The sequence below is a fragment of the Agelaius phoeniceus genome, chromosome 9 (genome assembly GCF_051311805.1).
Source record: "Agelaius phoeniceus isolate bAgePho1 chromosome 9, bAgePho1.hap1, whole genome shotgun sequence".
In the NCBI taxonomy this organism is placed as follows: Eukaryota; Metazoa; Chordata; class Aves; order Passeriformes; family Icteridae; genus Agelaius; species Agelaius phoeniceus.
In genome coordinates this window covers 8,391,407-8,415,808 of record NC_135273.1, presented here as the reverse complement: position 1 = coordinate 8,415,808, position 24,402 = coordinate 8,391,407, and the positions used below count along the sequence as shown (strand labels likewise).

At 37.3% G+C, this 24,402-nt stretch overlaps 1 protein-coding gene across 1 annotated transcript in view; it reads left to right on the top strand.

The window, feature by feature from the left end:
- The window catches only part of NHLRC2 (NHL repeat containing 2), a 30,974-nt gene extending 7,655 nt beyond the window's left edge, over positions 1–23,319 (top strand). The window contains exons 5-11 of the mRNA XM_054637418.2: positions 923–1,052; positions 10,983–11,082; positions 11,510–11,741; positions 12,193–12,315; positions 13,384–13,593; positions 14,658–14,883; positions 15,735–23,319. Of these exons, the coding sequence (XP_054493393.2) occupies positions 923–1,052; positions 10,983–11,082; positions 11,510–11,741; positions 12,193–12,315; positions 13,384–13,593; positions 14,658–14,883; positions 15,735–16,000 (1,287 nt within the window). The 3' untranslated portion in view covers positions 16,001–23,319. The remainder of the gene's footprint in view (positions 1–922; positions 1,053–10,982; positions 11,083–11,509; positions 11,742–12,192; positions 12,316–13,383; positions 13,594–14,657; positions 14,884–15,734) is intronic.
- Positions 23,320–24,402: the final 1,083 nt, after the last annotated feature.

The following is a 24,402-nucleotide window of genomic DNA, read 5'->3' as shown; positions in this document are numbered from 1 at the left end:
GTTTTTTTAAGGGCTACATATATTTTTGTGCTTCCTTTCAAATGCAGATGAGGTGATCTACTTATTATAGCATAACAGGGTTTTGGTTTTAGTTTGGTTTTTTTTCCTAGTCACTCTTACTTTCCTGTTTTGAGAAACATCTATTCTTAGTACTGGAAGCAAAACTGGTTTTGTTTCACTTCCAGTAGTATCAGATTCTTATCTACAGTTATTGTAGTGCTGTGGTGCAGTGAATATCCAAACTTCCCTTGGCTCTTGAATCCAGGTAAGTGCCCAGAATTGGCTGCAAGTGTTTTCTTTCTGATTAAACACTTGCAAAGTTTTAGCATGTAGGAATTGGATCTTACATTAGGTTAGGTCAAATTTAGGATAATCAGAAGGTAAGTGTGGTGATGCCATATAATATTGCCTTATTATTTAAAGTGTTGTGCATCTCAGAAGATCTTGGACTTGGGTCCTCACCAATATCCCATTTGTGATCAGAGGAGGTGCACTGTTAATGCATCTGAGGTGCCTTTGTACAGATTATTTTATATGGAGATGTTGAAGTATGTGAGTTATGTCATATTCCTATATGAATATAAAATTTAAAAACCACATCCATTGTTTATCTGAGTATTTATCCAGAAATTTGTGATGATTTCTTCTACACTTTAGCTGTCGAGCAGATGCTGACAGAGCAGTGTTAATTTTTGTTGCACATGGAGTAGAGTTCCATGTAGGTGTTTTTGATACTGCCTGCTGCTTCCCCACCCCCATACTCCCTGTCCATCAGCAAGCATTGTGGTAAAATTAATTTCCCTAAAAGAAAAAACCCAAATGCCTGATATTTGTTAGGATTTGACATCTATCTCAAATTATCTGTAACTTTGGTCAAGTTAATTTCATACATTCATTTAATGTTTTATTTTGCTTCACACAGATTGACCTGGAGTTGCAGGTGGTGACCACTGTAGCAGGCATTGGGGTACAAGGTGTTGATAAGGAAGGTGGAGCAAAAGGAGAAGAGCAGCCCATCAGCTCTCCGTGGGATGTGGTCTTTGGAAGTTCAAGTACTGTATCAGTTGAGCTTTAACATCTCATATTTACATGTGTGACTGTTTGCTAAAGGTTTTCCTGTTTTGGTATTAATCTGAGACAGAAGAAGTAAAGATTTACTGTAAAACTCAGTCTAAAACACAATAGTTTCTATTGCAAATGGTACCTGCAATTCTGCCTTGGATCCCAAAATGTTACTTGATAGAAGAAAAATTCTTTTGTGTCAAGTTATGTAGTTACTGGATCCAAACACAGAAGGAAAAAATGATTGCTTTTGTTAGGCCAGTGCCTTAAGCCAGGATCACTTAAGAAGCAGGTACATTTTACAGGAAGTGAGTATTGTCTAAAAGTTCCTTTCCTTGACTATACAGACATGTCCAACCACTTTTAAATATTTGAGTTTAGGAAATAAAAATAACTTTATTGGGGACCTCTGTTTATTCCTGTTTAGGTGACATAAAATTACTAGGCTCAAGATCACTGTAGAGTCAGTCAGACAGGAGAGGAATACCTTAGCACAAACCATGCAAACATCAGGAGGTAAAATTATTATCCTTTGCATAATAGGATGCAAGAATCAACTTCTGAGGACTTACTTAGCTTTCTTTCCCAATTCACTTAACACACACCTGAGCCTGGCATCTCATAGCTGCCATGTTGTTTTCAGCTGTTACTGACTGAGAGTTGAAGCACAGTTTTCTCATGTTTCCATTTCAGCCTAATTTAGAAGTTCCAGATGCCAGTTTATGAACAATGACAGAACAATGCTTTGATGTGCCATAAAACCCTTAGGTTGGTATTTCAGACATGAAAAATTGACTTCCAGTATTGAAATTGCTTTTATCTGCAGAAGAATGGGGTGGGGAAGGAGCATGATTTATCTCTAATATCTTGAAATTAGAGGTGCTTTGCAAGTTTAGTAACATTTTACTGATGTGGAAGCATTTGTTAAAATTTTGTGTCAGTTATGAGGGAGGAAAATACACTGAAGTGTGAAGGAACCTAGAATCACAGAATGGTTTGGGTTAGAGGGGACTTTAAACACCATTTTTCCTGCCATGGGCAGGGACATCTTCCACTAAACCAGGTTGCTCAAAGTCTCATCCAGCCTGGTCATGAACAATTCCAGGGATGGGGCATCCACAGCTTTCCTGGGCAACCAGTGTTAATTCATCACCATTCTCACAGTCAAGAATTCCTTCCTAATTTCTAATGTAAATCTCCCCTCTGTCAGGTTGAAGCCATTTCCCCTTGTCCTATCACTGCATGCTCTTATCAAAAGTCCCTCTCCAGTTCTTGCTTAGGCCCTTTATGTACTGGAGGGTGCTCTAAGGTCTCCTCAGAGTCTTCTCCAGGCTGAACAGCTCAACTCTCTCAGCCTGTCTCCATAGCAGAGGTGCTGCTCCAGCTCTCAAATCATCCTTGTGGCCTCCTCGGGCCTTGGTCCAGCAGGTTCATGAAGCTGCTTCAGAAATGCTCATAGTGTAGAATCTTCTGGTACAAATACATTGTCAGTATAGACAGAGTACAACCTGCAGCCTTGGGTACTTGAGTGAGTAACTGGGATGTGTTTCCAGATTTAACACTTCTGTTAACCTGCCTTGTACAACAAAAAAGCACCTTTTCTCAAAGGTCTGCTCAGCAACCCTTACAGCCTGTGTTAAGCATATGGGATCCTACTTGGAAGGGCAAGGAGAAGCACCTGAAAGAGAATCTCACTAGATGTGGGCTGCTGCTAATGCAGGCACGAGTTGTACTGAATTTTGTACAATCTGATTTTCCTTTTGTGAACCTGGAGACTTGTGTGGCTGGATGGTGTCGTTTTCAAGAGATCTTGAACCAGAAAGCTGATCCCTGTGGGATGTTATTGCAGAGCTGTTTCACAGATCAACAGAGGGGACTAATAACTGATCAGTGCTTCAGAAACTTGAGCTGGTTAACAGAACTGTTCAAAGTATCCTATAATTTTACTTTTAATTTTTCATGAGCTTTCTTCTGCTTCTGTCAGTAGTTAAATATATTATTTTTTTTTTTTAGTTTTGAGACCTCTGCTTGTTAAATGTTAATTGATATGATAATTGTTATCAACATGAACATAGTATTTACTGAGTTAGTCACCTGTAGAGGATTAGTCATCTGTACTGTTCAACACTGCTGAATTTTAATAAGCATTTGCATAGAAATCAGATCTTCTGAATGCACTTTATTCAGACCTATGCAATTTTTTTCATATTCAATTAGAACCTACTAGTCAGTTTGCTAATTAGATTGCCACAAAATATAATATAAGCTGTCAGCTAAGCAGAGATTAAATAAATTTTTTTTTGAGAGGGTAATAAGCCTAATAGATAAAATGGGGGAAAATATACATTACTGTAATAGCAGTAAATTCTAAAATGCTTTAGAAAACTACAACTGGAGGGAGTTGTAAAAATGGGGAGTTATATTGAATGGAATGTTAACAGGAGTCTGTCTCAGAGCATAAGGAACCAGGGCTGCAGTGCATGTCCAGCAAGCTTTTATTACTGCCATAAGCTGCAGTGACTTTTTAAGTTTGTTACCAGCCACATCCAAGTACTTTGTCAGAAATGCAGCAGGGTTTGCCAAGGTTGCCTTGTCGAGTTGCAGATTGCAAAGTTGAGTTGCAGCTTGTTTGAGCATAGTGGGGTCTTCTGCTGCTCTGCAGGATAGCATTTATGCCATTCAGAGTTCTGTCCTACAAGCTTATACCCTGCTGTCAGAGCACTAAAACTGGTCTGCCAGTGGCTGTTTAGGCACTTGGATGGATGAAGTAATTTATGAGAGTTTCAAAAATTACTTTTGTTTACACCCACACAGCAGTGTCCCTTTTTTGACATTTGCTTATATCTTTCTGTGCAGGTTGCAGGAGTTAACATGCACTTCAACAAATGTAGGGTCATTATTACAAATTTTAAAAGTTTGATTTTTGTGTTAAGTGGTGCTGCCTGTGGGAAATAACACCATACCTTCCCATTTTCCTTAGATCTATGTAGCTTAAACTCTGAAGTTTCAGAAGGTAGATTTTTAGTTGTTTATTTAAATATGGATTGTATAGTTTTTAAACAAGTGATACTTCTGGGAGTTTCCTTTCAGTGTCCAAAGCTGTGCTACCCAGAACATGAATAGGAGAAAAAGGAAGTTGAAATGTTTAAGCAAGTTATGTACTAAACCAGATAGTATTAAACAGCTTATGCTGACCTTTTTCAAAGTTTCAAAGGGGAAAGATGGCAATCTTTTAAGAGAAAGGTTTTTCCTCTATCACTGACATTTCTTGAGTTTACTCCTATGTACAGCTTAGAGTACGCATTGACCAACTGAAAAAATTATTTTTTCTTTAAAACTTAATTATGTAGGTGGTTGAGAAATGGAAAATACTGAGAAAAACTTTGAGGACGTGGATAAGTTAATATTCAGAACTGTTGCTATGTAGCATTCTTTTAAGTATCCACATAGTATTTTCCTAAGTAGGCTTTTCTTGCCCTGTTCTATACAGATGCTGAAATCTGAGAGATTGAGTGAGTGTGAAACACCATTTAAACCAAGTTTGGCACAAATGTCTCCCTTTGAGGCAGGGGAATTAATGGAGATAAAACAGATGGTAGGATTCAGACAATATATTCTTCCTTGTCATCTTTTTTATTTCTTTAGTTGTGGCCACTGAGCTTGTGTTTTACCTTCCTGTTAAAATTCTTGAATGAACTCCATGGATTAAATTCTGGCTTTGCTGAGGTTGGTGCTGAAATTTGCATTGATATGGATTGTGTGGGAAGTAGAAGGGGAGGGACAGCAGCTTAAAAATACATTACAAAATTACTGTGTGCTTTTTTAGCTTTCTCTGTTGTGCCCTTCTATTTTTATTTAGTGGGTGTTGAAAGCAAGTGATACTTTAATGCACAGTTGATTTGAGCATGAAATGTTCTTGATAGCTGCATTCTTGCTGGAAGGAGCAGGACAATGACCTGTGCTTGGTGACATAACCATGTGTTTCACATTCCAAAATCTGGTCTTAAACTGCATGATTGGAATCTATTTATAGAAACTCCCCAAGTACAGTATTGACCATGCTTTCAGTAAATTTATTGGAATTTTTTACATCAATTTAAGTATTATGTAGATAGGATTTAAATGAAAGTACAGTACCTTATCATACTGGTGCAATTTTTATAGCCCATAAAAGGCAAAAGTATGTAAGACATTTTTCATCTTTCTCTGTGTTTCTGCTAGAGGGTTGTTTGGTACCACTGCATTCCAGAGCAAACACTTTTTTTTCCCTGTATTACTCATGGTGATTCTTTCATAATGTTAAAAAAAAATTAAAAATCACTTAAGCAGTAAGCAATTAGCATTTCCTGCTTGAGCTCAGATCATACATGAAGTGTTTATGTCTGAACTGTCTGTATCTTAAAGGGATGTTTTCTTCTACATGTCACCCTTTTTCCTTCTAATCTGGTCTCATTCTGTCATTGAGGCTGTGGTTGTCACTATCCTATGGAAAGAATTTTCCTGGGAAATAGCTGAAAATAAAAGAACTGCTTTTGCTATCATCAGGCTTTAATTTGGAATCATTTTCCTGGACAAAGCAAAGCTAGAATTCTTCCAAAGATTTGTTGTGTATGTGATATGACTTCATGATGTGGCAATGTGGATTTACTTTGAATGCAAAAGGCCTGCTCATCTCTTTAGCAGTTTCCTGTGCAAAGTACAAGCTCAAAGATATCCCATTTGGCTTTGCCATTATACAAGTTTAGTTCCACAGAAAATCATGGTAAGAGACATCACTGACACAAAACTGCATTGTCTTTATTTTCTTGATGAACAAGATCCTAAATTACTTGTAAATAGCCATTATTTTTTGTTTTAGATTCTTGGAATTTCAAAGAAGAAGTAACTTCTCATTAAAGAGAGAGGTGAAGTAAAGTGAAGGTTTTATTCCTGTGTAAGAACTGTTTTAGGTGAAAAAGTCTTTAAAGAAATAAGAAATTAGGAAGTTATAGGGCAGGATTGCAGTGAAGCAGGACCTTACTCAGTCTTATTTTGGGTTTATGAGTATTGCTGAATAGTAATAGTAACACAATTAATTAGTATTTTGCATCTTCATTATATAAACAACTTAAGAAATGAGGTACTTATGTCAATATTTTGGTGTAAACGTGCCTGTGACATACAAAGGCTGAAGTCTTGATGTAAGGATATAATGGGAGTAGTGACTGAATATTCAACAGCAATCTAACTCAATTTAGTTTGACAGACTGCTTTTCCAAGTTGTACTTCTCTATGTCTTGACAAAATGTATAATGACAGTGATTACTTTCTGCAGTAAAAAAGAAGCAGTTGGATTAGCAGAGTTCCCATCCTAACTGGTGTCATACTTAGAATTGTTTTGAAGTCCATGACTGGAAAGTGCCTTCTGTAAAAAAAGTATTATATTTGTACATGGAGTGATGGATCTCATTCTCTTTGTTCTACAGTCTATAGTCTGATTCTATTAATTAAATCTGTGTTCACAATAAAGAAGCTTAAACTACACATCAGATTTCTAAAGAATACTTGGTGTATCAGTTCTTAATTTCAGATGCAGAACTGCTGAAAATACACATCTTAGCAAGTCTTAGAGAGGCTTTACCAGGCATCCTGGGGTCAGAAGGAGACACATTTTTTTAGCTGTTACTATTTGAGGCTGGAAGTGCTTTTGAATATGGAATGCAGGTGTTGGAAGTAGAGAGAGACCATGGTGCTGAAGTACCCTCAAGTGTGTGTGTTTGCTGTGCTTAATTAGGAATGAGTAAAACACATAACCAGACATAGCTCCTTCTGTAGTTATAATGATGTATCCCAAGACTAAATAATCCAAATTAGTTCTTTCATGTCTGCAAATACTATCTCTTCTGCTTGGGATTTTTTGAAATATTTACTGCCATTACAGTTAGAAGGCCTGAGTTAGAAAACTTGGGAAAGAAATAAAAAAGTACTTCATTACAGTCATAATTTTATGCTCCCTATTATCTCCACTGTATGAAACCCCCTTGGTATCTAAATCCAAGGATTTCCCTTAATGAGAGGGAAGGGATGGTAACTAAGGAGGAAAATTCCAGAAGCATTTTGTTGCATAAAGAGTTGTGCCATTTGTGTAATGCAACACTATGTGAAAGAGTGCCAGGTAGCAAAAAAAAAAAGGAAGAAAATTGATTTTTAGTCATCCAAAAAGGGTTATGTGTACTTGTAAAAGTCCAGGTTTCACTGATAAAGCATTCCTTTGGAGCTTTGCTGTTTGTGTCTCAGTGACAAACACTGATTCTCTATTCTTCTGCCACATTTGCATTTGATTTGCTGAACTTCCACTTACTGAAGAGCAGGTGAGATGTGCATTCACTGTGCATGTGCCTATCTGTGAACTGCAGGGTGTGTTGTGTAGCCCCTTTTGCTCCTTGAGAATTTGCAGAGGATGAGTTTACCAACAGACTTCTTCCTTGGTTCTTTTTATTTCTTCAAAGATAAAATTAGTAGACAGGAATAATATTTTCAGACTTTGGTCTATTTAGAAAATGTCAGTGGTGCCAGCCACAAAATGTAACTTTGATTCCCAGGCTTTTATTTCCCAGACTGGAAGTAAGCATACAGTCCCAGATAGGGAGGCTGAAAGTGTGGGTAGTCCTGGGAATGGAATCCCTTCAAACAGATACTGCTCATGACTGGTGCCAAGCAAAGTAATTTCTGTGCATTCAGATTGGCTCAGCAGTAATGGTCAGCAGTGTTCTGACTGTTTGAAGATGTGCCTATGTACAGACAGGACTGTGAGTTCCTAACACACAGACACAGCAGAGGCAGATTCAGGAGCTGCAGCATTGTCCAGTAACTGAGGCATCATCTAATGGGGAGTGTTTGTGCACTCAGAGCTGCAGGTCACTATTAGTGAATGTTTATAACACAAGGATATCCCATGTGCAAGCCATACCTCACTTGGATACAGGCACAGCACAGATAAGAAAGCACATACCCTAATAAGGAGAAACTTCTCTGCATTTTTAAAACAGCTCAAGATGGGTTGGAATGTGGTGCTTAATTGAGTAAATGTAAGAGAATTGCTTTTTCCTCTTATGTTGTTTTATAATAAATTCTTTAGAAAGAAATACTTTCCATTCATGGATGATAAGGAATTATTATAATGATGGCATTATCATAATTGTAGCATTCTGGCTCTCCCTGGTCCCCTTCTCCTCTGAAAACTGTACAAGGATAACAGTGGTGATGTCCTCAAACTGTTCTTTTGTGAAAGAAAGTTCTTCTGCCTTTTGTGTCAGAACATGAAGTGTTAAACCCTGAGAGGGCTTATTTATTGTGTGATAAAATGCTACCTTAGCTGTGTAGCATTAGTTTTAATTTTCTAGGTTTGTGTAATTTTTTTTAATTAAAGCTCTGACGTATTTTCCACAATTTCACAAAGAGCCTGTGCTGTTTCCATGCTTGCATCCATTCTCTTTGTTCTAACATCCATTCAGTAGAAAATATTTCTGTTAAAATTTATGACAGTTACAGAGCTCTTACTTATTTTTACTGCCTTATTCTCTAGTTGAAGAAGAGATCTCTCTATCAATCTTACATATCCAGTAAAATTTGAATTTAATATTGATACTTTTTTCTCATATTTTATATGTCTTGCTGGGTGCAGAATTAGAGTAAGAAGCCCTTTCAATTTTTCAACATCTAGCTGTCACAGGAGAGTTTTCAGTCTGGTATTAGAGAACTGGATAGATGAATGGAACAGATTTTTCAACAGTACTCAGTTCAAGTCTTACTCCTTCATTTAATTGGTAGATAAATGAATATTAAATAATTAACAAAACTTTCTGAGATAACTCAGAATGAATTGCATAACATAGCAAGATAAAAAAGCTCACTTTCTGAATAGACCAGTGATTTTAACAGTTTTCATTCTGTGGTACTTGGAATAGTAACATCTGAATGTGCAAGATATGCATAATGGAAATAGAAAATCCTGAATCTGAGCAGTTTCCTATATAGGAAGGAGTGAAATGATTTCATAATCTCTTTTCTCAATATAAATCTCTTAGAAATGAGCTCTAATCAAAAAGTGATGGGGACAGGGAGGTGTTGTTTTTGGTTTTTGGGCATTGTTGGAACTTTGGTAGCATTTCTGGTAATTTATAAAATGTGTGTTTTGCAACTCAATTTGCAAACCTTTTTTGATCCAGAAAAAGCTTGTAGGTACTTTGCAAGTTTGACTTTCATTTTTAGAGCTCTAGTTTATGTAAAAACATGGAGCCACAGGGAGGTGCAGAAAAGAGTCACCAGAGTTACTTTGATAGCAGTCTTGGGAACTTGTATATTTATCCAAGAAACAGAAAATGGTGAAGAAAAACTCTGTTAAAATCATACCAGCACTGTTCTGAAGAGACCTCACAGTTTAAGGAAATTCTGGAGAAAGAAGGATGCCATCTTTCCCTTCTTGTGGTTTGTAGTGTAGAAAAGATTTAGAATTAGAAGAAGAATGGCAGGATCTCAGTTGGGGGAATGGTGGTAATTTCATTTTTCGGACTGACTTGTCAGATTTAAAATGCTTGCAGGCATTTTGCATAACATTGCTTTTATTTTGAAACTCCAGACTATTTTGGCTGGGTGGGGGATTATCCATGAGATTGTTTTCAGGAACAGCTATGAGATGCACAGTGCTTTACAAGTTCATGTGAATACAAAGCAATTTCAAGGTATTTTTCTATTGAGTGACTGATGAATACCTAATATATTTATTTAGAAAAAATGTGTTGATGTCGTCTATAATTACATGGGACAGTGTTAAAAATATAATAAAGTCCTTATTTTAATGCAGTTTTTGAATGTCAATTTTCTGTTCCTTAAGATTTTCAGGAAAGACTAAGATAAGTAAATTTCTTTTGGTTTTGGGTTGTTGGGAGTTTTTTCATTGTTTTCCACAACCTGCCTGTATGCATTTTTTACTGCTGTACTGTGATTACATTTAAAGCTATAGAGTACAAATATATTCTTCAATTTCCACTTGTATAAATTTCTTTGTGAAGTCATCTGGGCAAGATTTGTGTAGATATTTATAGATTTGGATTGCTGAATAGTAGTTTTATACTTCAAGAAAAAAAATAGATGTTTGACACATGCTTGAACACTTCTTGATCAGAAGGTCACTGTTCCACAGATCTGCATCTTGCATTTGTGACACCACATTTACATGTGCTGAGGGAGAGCAACTTGGAAATTGGAGAGGAAATTAGGAAATGCCCAGATCACATTTACTGTTTGAATAAACTGCAGTTGGTGCTCTCCAGGGCAAGCATCAGTTACTCTCAGCTTAAAACATGATGTCCTTTGTTTATAATTGTACATTATATGCATGATGTCCTTTGTGTATTATGTGCAATGCTACTGCCACAGTTATTTCTTTCAAAACTTGTTGACAGCTCCATGTAGTTTTTTGGAGTACCTTATTTTGTCACTAGTGTAGTAAAAAAAAAAGAAAAATCAAGATTGTATCCCCCAAAACCAGGCTTACTTGTTTGGTACTTGTTTGGCTGGTACGAATCAAAAATAGCATGTGAAACGGACACAATAGTAGAATGTTGCAAAGAGCAAATCTCACTTGAAACAGTGCCTTTATCAGGTAGGGATATTAAAACCACAATTTTTAAACCCCTGGGAATAAAAGAGCAAGAAGAAAAGAAGAAAAATAGCAAATTTTGGTAGATGAAAGATACTCTCTCTCCTTCTCTCTATCTCTCGCTCTGTTTTTTTGGTTGTGGGGTATTTTTTTCCTTATGGGGAAGATGAGTAGGGTGATGGGGGGACAGCAGGGGTTGGTTTGATGATTTCTTTGTGCTATAAAACATTTCCAAAGTGGTTTTTTTTTAAATCTGGTTTTCTGTGTCCCTTTCTAAAAGTTTCAGGGACACAGGAAGATGATGTGTTATGGATAGCAATGGCAGGCATTCACCAGATATGGGCACTGATGTTGGAAGGGGGAAAACTACCAAAGGGAAGGTAAGCAACTGTACTAAGAGAAATGTGAAATTGCTGCTTGTCTTGATAAACAGCTTTCACATCCCAAAGAGAGAGATAATCAAATTAAACTGAAATTAATTTAGTTTAAAGGCTTATGTGCTTAAAAGTCTGCCTCCTTTTCCCACATTTGTTAAACGAAATGAAGGATGCTACTTCAGCTATACAGCTATGACTTGGTAAGGTCCATTCATGTAATTGAATGTTATTTTTCCTTGCATTTGCTGAGTTACATAGTAATGAATGATGTGCTGAGATGATAAAAAAGCACAGAGGCATTGAGTAATTCCTCACTGCTGCATTACAGTTGGTTTACAACTCTCAAGTGCCTGTTCTGTAGCTTCTGTTTATGCATCTTGCCTGAGCTGTTTCAAGCCCCTGATTGAAATTGGGTGCTCTTTGCCTTTAGTGACTTAAAGAAAGGAGTCTGCCTTCGCTTTGCTGGGAGTGGGAACGAGGAGAACAGGAACAATGCTTACCCCCACAAGGCAGGCTTTGCCCAGCCCTCGGGGCTCTGCCTGGCCCCAGAGGAGCCCTGGAGCTGCCTGTTCGTGGCCGACAGCGAGAGCAGCACCGTGAGAACCGTCTCGCTCAAGGATGGGGCGGTGAAGCACCTTGTAGGAGGAGAGAGAGACCCATTGGTAATCACCTCAAACTTCCCCACACTGCCCTACTAATATTCCTCAAGCCTGACCTGGAGGAACCACTTTTGGGGTGAGAGGGTAAATCAGTTTCCGTGGCCATCGATTTCTTAACTTCACTGCTTGGAATGCAAATGTGTGGCAGTTGTGATGCTCAGGTTGTAGTGCAGACTGTTGCTCCTTAGATAAGAAATTACTTCACTTATTCTTAAAACAGCCAATTTGATTCAGCATTGTGTTGTCATTAAATCAGCTGGATTCATATTTATAACTTAGATGTGAGAGTTTCCATTTCTGTGGTTAGCACCCACACTTCCAGGTTTCAGTATCTTTGTTTTGAAATTGTCTTCATTTTTTTTAAATTCAGTAAATTTCCATTTAATTACAATCATTTAAATTCACGTCCACATTGAATAATCAAATATATTAATTAAATAAAATATTTTTTCAGAATTTGTTTGCTTTTGGTGATGTGGATGGAGCAGGCATAAATGCAAAGCTGCAGCATCCCTTGGGAGTAACATGGGACAAGAAAAGGCAGCTGCTTTATGTGGCAGATTCCTATAATCATAAGGTAAGTGTGTAGTAACTTGTTATATACAGACTTGGAAATTTTTATTACTACAAAGAATTATTTTAGTAACATAGACAGATTTTTGCTTTGTCCAGTTAAGCTGAGGAAATGAATTACACAAGTTCCTTTGGGGTTCTCTTTCTTTCCTTCCTTCCTTCCCTTCTGGGTCCTTCTCTTTACCATTGTTTTGCTGTCACATTCTTCTGTGCTGATATGATGGTCTCTTGGGGAAGGTGAATTTAAAGTGCCAAGTTTACAGTTTACTATGGACCTTCTCTGTGCCTTCCCAAAGGTGCTGAACTACAATAAAAGAGCTGGAAGGGCTTATTCAGGAATTCTGCAGATTTGCTAAAACTGAGAGGACAAGAGGACTTGTCTTTCTCTTTAAAAAGCTACTTAAGTTGTGAGAAGTATTGTGGGTTACCTCCATGGAGCTCTGGGATAAGAGCCATTGTTTTGCATGATTATTCTTATGTGATGTTTTATAAGCATCCCTGTCTAGAAGGTTTTTAACTCTACACTGACTACATGCTTTAAAAGAGAAGTAACCTGTTTGATTTGAAGAGTAAGGTATATAACACTATATGCTTGTTGGAATTTTAAGGCAAATGATATTTTGTTTCAGATCTTATATAAAACATTATAAACTTTTTTTGCTATTTAGAAAAACCCCATCTATTTGTAGAAGAAAAAAATCTAGAAGTTAGCCTGCCAATTTTGTTATGTTCTCACTGTTCTGCAAATGTTTCTAGAAGGGCAGAAAACATTACAAAAACAAGGGATCCAGCATACTTTTATAGCTGAGGGTTAGATACCTGCAAAATCATGGAAGGGAACCCTGAATGAAGACCAAAGGAAGAAGTGAAGTCCACGAGGGAGTGGGGAGAGGAAAAGATGGGATGTCACTTGGTAAAGAGTGATAAGACACCATCTAGGATGCACACCTGGTAGCTGAGGCACTCAAAAAGCAGTGCTGGCTACTGGAAATGTGGGACATGAGATAATACAGAACATCTGAATCCTGCTGGGTTTTCTCAGAGAAGCTCTTTGTGTCTCTGTTGATCTTAGATTAAGGTTGTGGATCCCAAGATGAAGAACTGTGCTACCCTGGCAGGCACAGGAGAAGCAGGCAATGTTGTTGGTTCCAGCTTTACCCAGTCAGCTTTCAATGAGCCTGGAGGTTTGTGTGTGGAAGAAAACGGCCGCCTCATGTATGTTGCAGACACAAATAATCATCAGATTAAAGTGCTGGATTTGGAAACAAAAATTCTTTCCATGGCAAGTAATACTTATTAAACAGGCTGATAGTGGTGGTTCTTGTTATAAATTACTATTTCAGACTTCAGCAAGTGTGATAAAAATGAGACAGCTAACTTTGGGTACAGTAGCTGTATCTGCAGGATGTTTTGTGATGATCAGGCAAATGAACATTGCCTGTTAGCAGTTATTGAAAGCTTCAGTCTTCAGAAAGACAACTTTTGCATGAAAACAGAAAGTGACAAACCTCTAGAAAAGGTTAATACAGAAACATCAGTCATTAAAATGTACCACCCAGTGTTTCAGCATGAAGGGCATTTCATTGGCATTTTGTAAAAAAAGGAAGTGAAATCAATTACCAAGCCATGTAATTACACTATAAGAAACAATTTTGGGAAGTCAACGACTTAAAGCAAGATGTATAAAGGGCTTTCATGTTGTCAAATCAAAACCACTGTCAAAATTGAATACAGCTTTATTGCACTGTAAACAAATCTGTGCTCACGTCCACCTTACAGTGCCACTGTATCTTACTAATTTTTTGAAATGTATATATACATATATTTATGACATAATGATCCTAGTGTTTTCTTATATGTTTCTTGCACTTACAATACACAGTCTCCAATGTGTGTTTAAATTTTCATATCATGTAACATGTTGGTGGCTTTTCTGGGAAGTTCTCCTCTATTTTACTGTGCAATGTGCATTGGTTAAAATCCTGGATTTTACTACTGAAGCAGGCAGTTTAATACCAGAATTAGGAGGAAATACATTTACAGCTTATCTAAAGCAAAAATGTAATCCAACTGTAAAACTTTAAAATTAAGGGGTACTATAAAGTAGTTGTGGTTTTTATGGCTTTAATAGTAAATATTGCTTTTAGATAGATTAATAAGGTTTTTTTTTCATTTTAAGAAAACATTTTGTCCTTTTTCTATTTTGTCATAGTATTGTTGCACACTGAAAGTTTTAGGTCAATAGCCATGATGTCACTTTGAAACTGTGCTTGTGATGTGACAGCCCATTTGTTTGCAGTACTAATAAAAATAAAAACAAATATTTTGTTTGATTTCTACTGATAGTTGCCTATCCTCAAGCCAGAAGCCTGTGATGTTCCAGATAACCTGCCTGTGCAAAAGGATAAAATTACAAGCCTGCCAAGACTGCCTAAATCTGCACCAAATATTGAACTTCCTTCACTGACTGTAGCTCCTGGCCAGACAATTCAGTTTTTATTAAAGTTGACTCTTCCTCTGGATTCAAAACTGAATGAGGAAGCTCCCAGTGCCTGGTTTATCACAGCAGAAGGTAAAGTCCCTGGTTAGGGTGGGAAGTGGGATGGGTTAGGATGGGAAGTGTCAGCACATCCTGCAGGGCAGGGGAGCTCAGTCTGATGAGTCAACACGTCCCTCCCCATCCTGCATTCCTGTTTGACCTTGTGATGCAATAATTGATATTTAGAGTTGATGCATTTAACAGCTGGAGTGCAAAGATTGAAAAAGCCAAACACTTGGTAGAGTGCTTTTTGCTTGAATTAATACATGCTGCATTATTATGTGGCTCAATGCAATGGGTTAGGTGTATGTAGTGTACAGTGGTTTTTAGTTCACATACACTCAAATATTTAAACAAAATGAAACTCAAGTTCCATTCTAACAATCAGCCTGAGCATTGCTAAATTGCACCAACCCATCTATAAGACCAACACTGCTGTTTGGAAATGCCATCATTTTACCTACAGTTTAATGCATTTATGGCAGATATCTTACCTGGTGTATTAGATCTCTGATGCAAATGTATGGTAGCCAATAATTTAAGAAGTTTTGCTTGTGCATATCAGAATGAATTTTAATATCCTTAAAAGACTGTATAGGAGAAACTGCAATTCCAGTATATTTAAATAAGATATACCATATATATATACTTATAGTGCTGATGCAGAGCCATGGATCTCTCCATCTTTAAATGACTGATAAAGCATTTTTAAATTACTTTCCTTTTTTTTTTTTCTGTTCACAACTGGAATCATCAGGCAGGAAATTTCCTCTGATGTTGCATGTAGAAAGTCCTTGTTGTCCTATAGATAGAAGTAGTGTTTTCTGCAGCTTTCAGACATGGTGTTAAATAGCCTAATGATAAAATCTGTTCTTCCTTTGCAGATAACACCTGGTTGCTGCAAGGACAGTGTCTGACAGGAGAAATAAAGGATGTTTCCTGTCAAACTGTCATTCCCTTTCAGTTGCCTGGGAGCTGTGTGTCAGCTGAAGCCACCCTGGCCATCAAAGTGTGCCTCTACTACTGCAGCAAAGGTAGCAGTGCCTGTATGATGGCAGGAGTCTCCTTCAGCCAGCCCTTGCAGCTCACTGGCACAGACCAAGGCAGCTCAGCCCAAGTGGAACTGATGCACACCTTTGTAACCAACTAACACAAAGCCAGCTGATTTCACACTTTATTTTGCTATCCATCATTTCTGTGGAGAAAGTACAGATAGATAACTTGGCTCTGTTTTTTCCTGGAGCTTATGACAAAGCTAAGAAATAACTTGCTTGGTAAAATGAAGTAGTTTTTCCTACAGCTTAACAGGAAAATTTATCATCACAACCTCATTTCTTTACATTACAGTAGCAGCAATAACTTTGTAATACTGTAGACTCTGTTGCCAATTGTGAACACACTGGATATCTGCCAGTCTTAAGAAGTGAGCAACAATTTTTAGAGTCCATTTGAAAGAGCTGGTGTTACTTTGTGATGTTACTGTAAGATCTTTGCACTGTAAATAGTGTTAGAGTAGATCATTTTGGACTAACACTTCAAAATTCCTTTTATGCCCTAATTGCATTTTAATAGAATGTCAAAAGGAAGATTCTTTCTCCAGTCTCTCAAAGAAGTCTTGCTTATTCTTCTGTAATGACACTTGTGACGTGCATTTTGAAAATACACCTTAAACTGGGTGCAGCTCTAGTTTTATGCAAACTGAGCTTTTTGCTTTAACTCAACATCACCGCCTTACATGAGGAACAAAGGTTCATGGGGAATTTTCTGTGCAAGGAAACCTTCAAGCTCCTGCAGAAGAATTTCATGCTGATTTTTAACAAAGAATGTGCCTCTCTGCAATGTGCATATGTATATAAAATAACCACCACAAAGCAATGCTGGAGCTTTTCTGATACATACCAATTTTACATTTTATAGAAAGTGGTAGGTAATGGTTGAATATCTACACTGCAAAAATTAAATGTCATCCATTTCAAGCAGAGTGATTCATTCCCATTTTTATGATTTCTCTGCAAAGACTATTCTGAAGACTTCTGTGTTGCAGAGATGTAATATTATGAAGAATATTACACTCTTGAAGTCTGATTCAGAGTCTTTTGAAGTCACTGTTAGTCCTGGGATTTGTTATAGTGGCCACTGAACCAGAATTGCATACTTGATAATGGATTATTTACATTCATGTTTAGAGCTTCTGATCTTTTGCTAGAACACTGGTAACCTAATCCTTGAGTAAGATGCTTTAAAACTCTGTTGCAAAACTCTGCCCTTGGTGGTTAAATGTTTTGTGACTAAAATCCCCTCAATTTGCCATAATAAGAAGGGGCAGGGTGATAGTGGTGGTGCAAGTTTATTACTTGAACTGAAAGAGTTTCCATCATGCTTAAGGGGTAATTGGGTTAGGCCACGTGCTCTGTTCATAATAATCAGTTCTGAGAAGATGATTTTGTTTTAAGTTGAAAGGTAGTACTGTCACACATATTATAAAGTGCAGTAGTGAAAGAATTTTTTTATATAGTCTTTTCTAAAACAATTACTCCTGACACCTGTCAGTAAATCCTCACTATCAGTTGTTGTTGCTTTTTCTTACTTAAAAGCTGACTGAAATGTTGGTCATGAACCCAAGAGGCTTTTGTTTTAAGGGAGTGGTGTGGTTCTTCCTTCCATTGAAATGCCAGTCTGTCTGAGAGTTCTTTGTGGCAGCAGAAATGGTTGTTATCTCACCTGTCAGCAAAGCAAGGGCTGAAATGTTATTATTCTTATGTTTGGTTTTTAAGCAACTTTCCTAATTCACTGTTTCAGCTCTTCTGGGTAAGCCTCTCCATTCTCACATGCCATTTTGAAGAGTGAAAAAGCTTTGCTACTTTGTTCACAGATAGCAAATGCTGTTGGAAGGATGAAGATAAAGAAACTGATTTGGGCATGTATTATTTTTTACACTTTAGTAAAACTCAGTCTTTCACAATTTCTTGTTTGTCTGTTTACCTTTGGATAGTAGCCAGGAAACCTTCAGTCAGCTTCTAGATAGCCTGCAAATTTTCTGTTGCTCTCTGAAAAAAACAAGCATTAGGTTCAGAAGTTCAGAATAATGAACCAAACTGTCACAGTTACCCTGAACATGTAATTCATCAGATGGATCTTTATCTCTCATTTTGTCCCATCACAGAATGGTTTGGGTTGGAAGGGGACTGAGAGATCATCTTGTTCCAAGCCCCTGCCGTGGACAGGGGCCCCTTCCACTAGAGCAGGTTCCTCAGAGCTGCAGCCAGCCTGATTGTGAACACTTTCAGCTTCTCTGGGCAGCCTGTGCCAGTGTCTGACCACCCTCACAGTAAAGAATTCCTTCCCAATCTTCATTCCAAATCTGCCTTTTTCAGTTTGAATTCATTCCCCAGTCCTATCCCTACGTGCCCTTGTCAGAAGTCTCTGTGCAGCTCTTGTAGCTCCTTCAGGTGCTGGAAGGTGCTAGAAAGTCTCTCCAGTCTTCTCTGGGCTGAACAAGCCCAGCTCAAATTGTCAGCTAGAATGACATTATATTTTACTATTTCAATTAGATCACTTTATCAAATTCTTCCTGTACTCCAATATTATAAAAAAAAAATCAAAAATCTGACACTTTCGATTAATGTATTGCTGTAGGGGAAAGACTGTATTCCTCACTTTATTAAACTAGTGTATAATTTCTTATTGCAATATTGTAGTTATATTTTCTATCTAAATGTTCTCTCCTTGCTCAGTCTCTGAGTTCACTGTGATTGGCCTTTAATCCTACAGTCTAACATAAAGTTTTCTTTGTCCAAGGGATAAGGATGCACGTTCCCAGAGTCACTACTTCTGTTTCACTTGTAGTGTACAGATAATCAAATGTTCTGTGATTAGAAAAGCACAGATTTTTTTACAGCTTATGATATTTAGGGATACTATTTCCCTTTCTTCCTCCAGGGTTTCCAAGCTGCTCTTACAGTTAATAACAAGTGCCATAAATTTCACCAGACAGGCAAACTGAATAGCATATACAAGCTACAAGAAATTTGTTTAAGTACCTGAAAGTATCTTCCAAATATGATGCAGACAAATAGGAAATGCTACTATTCTGTAAAAAAAGAATCAGATTTATTGATGCTACCTCTTTGTATGAGAACTAAGTTTTTTGATGTTCCCTGATATAAAAATTCTAAGCAGATTGGAATGGCTCAGCACTCCCAGAGTTGTTTCTCACAGAAAAAGTTTGTAAATCAAGGCCTTTTCCAAACATGACTTTCTACTGGCTTTAACAGGTTTTGCAGCAGACCTTAAGGAAGAATCAAAAGACAATAGCAAGTCTCTAAAGAGTATTGGTCATGGTTGACTTGTATAATGGAAACAAGTTCAGTGGCATTTTCAGTTCTTAGTTGTAGTGTTTGCATTTCTGGGACAGCTTTTGGTTTTGAATGTATGTATTGATAGTTCCATAAGATGTTTTTAGTAATTTTATTAAATTGCAGTATAATATTTTTTATTAGATAGATAAAGTGGTTTCAAAGAGGGAGCATAATTTGTTTTAATAGCTCTTTCATGTTGTTTGAATTCAGTAATATCTTTGTGTAGTTTGCTCCCTTCTGTTGAAGGAAGGGTAGGGATGATGACTGTGTAAATCTATTGATGGGCACATATTTAATGCATATATTTTTAGCTGATTTCTTTTTCTGTTAGATTCTTACATTGTTTTTAGCTTTTCTATTGGATGCAGTTCTTCACAGTTTGTGTTTGGCCTCTCATATCTTCCAACTGTAGAGCATTATAATGTTTGTACTGCTGTGGTAGTGTGGTACCAAGCAAGAGAAAGTAGTTTTATAGCATCAGGTAAATGCCTTATCTGCTTATCCTGAGAAAAAGTGCATATGGCTTCCAGTATATTGTATATATTCTTAATGCACTGATTTATTTCAGTAGGAAAATATTGTAGCTGAAACCATGGGTAAAACTATTTTGTTGAGAGAACATAAAGAAAATTATATTCCTTATCTGTTGCTCAGAGGAGGGAGAGGATGAAAATGAAGAGGCTTTCCTTATAATGTAGGGCCATGTCCTTCTGTTCCTTTAATTATTGACTATTTATTTTAGCAAAGCTAGAGGCATTATTGACCATGAATTGTCTTGAATTTTATTCCTAACAAGGTTTTCTGTGTACATGGAAGCTTTAAATGTCTGACTTTGTAGAGTTATGAGTGATGGATCTTGTTTTAAATTTAGTTTAGCAGAAGATAGCAGAGATTTATGTACATTCTTAAGATTTGTAATTTTTTTAAGATCACTGGTATTAATTGACTTACCTCAAAGACACACTGAGGCTACACTCTCACAGAAGTGTGAACCCAAAATTAAGTTTTCTTTGTTGTACATGTGTGAGATGTGCTGTGACCCATTGTGTTCTTCAGGCTGCAGTTTGCTACCTAAGGAGAATTTTCCACACACAGCAGCTCATCAGTCACCACCAGTAATTCTCCATTGAAATCTGCCAGGTCACTTGCTCATGTAATCAATTACTATTACTGATTTAGGTTAGCAAACATTTAGCATTCAGAATTTATCATTACAGTTTTTATTGAAGTTGGTTTGCCAGGGATTAAAGGAGCTTCTCTGTCCCAAGCAAACAAAGTATAGGAATGGTGATGAGTAATTGGAGATAATTTTTGAAAATGTGAGACCTGGTTATTTTTAATTAAATCACAACATCTCTTTTTGCATTCAACAAGAGGTCATTAATTTAGAAACAATATTCTAGTATTCTCAAATAGTCTAATATTTCACATTCCATTATGTTCATGTAACCAAATTTGACTACTGTCTTCCATTAGAAGCAGCAGATCTATATTATATAGTTTTTTACTCTTACAGATAAAGTCACTGCTCTCATTTAGGATTAGGATTCATTCCTGTTCAGGACTCATCACACCTATGATTGAGTTTCCAAATTTATCCTAGTTTCTTTGTCAGACCATTTTGGGGGATTTTGGTTAGGTTTTTGGGTCTGTCCTTTCCTCCTGTAGTTTCCCCAGTGAAATGCAGCCCATATCATGTTATGTGGAGGGATCCAAGTAGGAAGGATAATTCCCTCCACCACCTCCTTGCCCCTCCCCTGCTTCAGGAATGGGGATGTAAACAGCAAGGAATTCTAGATAGCATTAGAATAAGATGTCCTCAGGTCAGCTTCATCAAGCTTTGCACTGATGCAGCTGCTGTCAGAAGTTTTCCCTTTACCTCTGGCCCTGTCCACTGAGGTCCTGCAGTTGTTTGCAGCTGTCCCAGAGCATCCCATCAGACTTGAGTAGGCTCTGCAGGGATTCTGATGGCTCTTGCTTTCAGGAAACTTTGATGCTAGAGATTAAATACTTTAGGTTGAATATTTTAGCTCTTAAGTAATTTGGTGTCTTGTTGCAGGTTATTTAATTATTATCAGGTAATGCAGTCCTGCTGCAGATGAGAAGCTGGAAGCTTGGGTGTGAGTTGAGGAATGTTTGTGTAGCTATAATTAAATACTGCTTAGTTTACCTCTTTGGTGGTCCTTTACTTTCAAGCATACCAGGGAACTCTGTCCAATTGCAGGCTCTTGGGCTAAGCAAAAGAATTGCAAGTATTTTTAAGTCTTGCCTAGTTCCTTTGAAACATTGACAATTTTGAGCTAAAGAAATCCTGTTTGAAGAAAACCTGTTCATACATCTGCCTTAACTTAATGCTCTGTACTCAACATGCCAGAAGAGAGCTATTCCACACTGTATTCTTTCCCATTTTAACTAAGGATTGAGAAATTCAACCCATCTGGCCATTATCAGACTTCATAGAAAGCAAAACAGCAATTCCCAATTTGATTTTACATCCATTTATTAAAAAAAAAAAAAAAAAAACAAACAAAAAACCCCCTATTTTCCAAGCTTTTGATTAAACTGAAATACTGAAATACTCTGAACCATATGTTCAAGGAATTTGTCCTGAGAGTTGCTTGAATCATATTTCCAAATCTGGTTTCCAGATTTTAAAAATTAATTGATAGTAAAGTGGAAAAGTGGAGAAACAAATTGCTAAATGTTTTATCTATTGAATGCTTAACTTCATAAATCTCAATTTCACTTTTAAACTAGAATTAGAACAACTAAAATGTTCTCCTCTCTGTCATTACCATTAATTTACCATTAATCATTGTATCATTAAAACCTGGGATGGATCTATGTGATTTTGTAAGAAAATCAATAAAGAAAAAGAAGGTGGTTGTTAACCAGTGACTGGGTGAAATCCAGGTGCTCTAAGGTTAGTGGCAAATACCTTTAGGGCCAGGAGTTTGGCCCAATGTGACAGAAATTCTGTGGTTTTATTACATCTTGATGGCTGAAGGAAAAAATCAGTGCCTTTTGTAACAATACTTGAAAGTGTTTCTTTACAGAAATACTGGAGTACTGATTGAAATAAGCTATTTGACCTTCATGGTTTGCAAGCTTCAGAGGGATTTAATTCTACTAATTCTGAAACTGTGAAGAATTTTCCTTCTCCATCATGTTACTGAATTAATTTGAAATTAAGGTGCTTATTTGTCAAACTCCTTACAAAATACTTCAAGACGAGGTTGATTCTCCATCTTGTGAGCTTCGTTCTGAAATTATTGTTACCTCTTTTGTACACTCCAGATCAAATGTGGCAGGGGGACTTCAAAGGGCTTGCTGAAATTGTGATTTGAGTGAGATGGAAGGCAAAACCTGCACTGATCTAAAGGGGCAAAGGAGACAATTCTTGGTATTTGAGGGATGGAGAGTTGGTCTTTGTTTTGGAGTTGTTTTCATCTGTTCTACAGATCAGCAAAGATGCTTTACACAGCAGAGGGTTGTGTGTAGGGGCAGTGAAGAAGGGTCAGGTTATGTCACTGAAAATGTGTAACTTCATTTAGGTTCTGCTGCTGGGATATCTAAAAATCCCAGCAGTATAATGCTAATGAGGGAGGTCATATTTGAGCACTTAATAAATGGCTCCAGGTGGTTTAAGGGGAAAGACATGAATTTCATTTTCTTCCTGGAGAATTTCAGTGATGATTTGTAGGCATTGAGATACTAAACCTTTGTTTCTCCATTGCATTTGATGCAAAGCCTTTCACATATCTGAATATTTTAAAAATGTGGTTTACATTTGTTGTTACAAAATATGAGAAGAACTAAAATGAAAGCACTTCATCTACAGCTGATCTAGGTCATGTAAATTCTTCACTGAGTGTTGCCTAACTGTTCTTAACAATATTCATAGATGATGCTCCTTTTTAAATAAAGGGTAAATGTCCTGTAATATTATGAGAACAAATAAATACACTGTAGAAGAAATGTCAGCCTTGGCTATCAAACCAACAGATAAACAGTGATTAAAGAATGTATGCTTTCTCCTGTGCAGCCTCTTTCTCCTTGTAAAGCTTTTTCATGGAAAAATAAACATTAAAAAATTTTATGTTTTCTTTCATGGCTGGGTTTTTCTGTCAATCTTCGTGTGAGCATAGATCTCGAAGTTATGAAATGTGTCTGCTGCGAGGGGTTGCAGCTTGAATAAAAGGCTTTAATTAAGAAGTTCTGTTTGTTTCCCACTCCCTTTGCCACAGGCTCTGCAGCCGTGGGTGTCAGTCGGCCCTTCAGTGACCAAGGCTCTGTAAAACTGTGAGTCGTGAGGCCTCCCCCCTCCAGGGCTCTGGGAACAAGAGATCTGCTTTTATTTTCATTTCTGCACGTAAGAGACATTAGAAATGGTGCACTGCATGAGTCACAGGCTGCCTGATTGTGTCCTTCACTTCATTGCAGAGATCCCAGAGCAAATTTAGCTACGGGATGAGATTCTTCTGCATGGAGCTCCACTTGACTCAGTGTTTGTTAGTGTGCTTAGACTGTGCCACACTTTGCAGCATGTGGGTGCCTGTTTAATTATAATTATGGCTGAACTGTATTTTAGCAGCAGTGTCTAAAAAACAGAATTGTTTTACTCAGGTAACGGTTTTTCAGCTTTGACCCAGAACCTGTGGGTACAGGGCAATATTGCAGGCTCTCGTGGGCTCCAGGAGAACTGGAGATGGACACCAACATGCCTGCAGAGATGATCTATTATTTGTGCTGCTCATCATGTTTTCATTGATACAGTGATTTCTCATTAATGAAAGCATTGTGTGACAAATATTCTGGAATGTCTACTGTAGGTCGGCCTCATAAACTGTAGTGTAACTATGTTGAATTTGTGTCATTCTCACCACACCACTAAAGATTATTCCTTGTGTTTATTCAGCTATTCAAATATTTAAAATATTTATACACATTGCTTATAAAACTCAGCTAACTTTCTTTGATTTCCATGCAGATGTAATATATTCAGCTTAGTGTGATGCAGCAAGTCTAGATTTGACAGACACTCAAGTTCAATTGTAATTTCTGTTTTACTAAGAAGTTCATCAAAAGCTTCTGCCAAGCTAAACTTAGCAAGTTTAGGCCAGGTCACAAAGTCTCTCAGCATCTTAGTGGGCAGGTCACAAAGCTGAGCCTTGGCTGGCTTTCAGGCATCCTC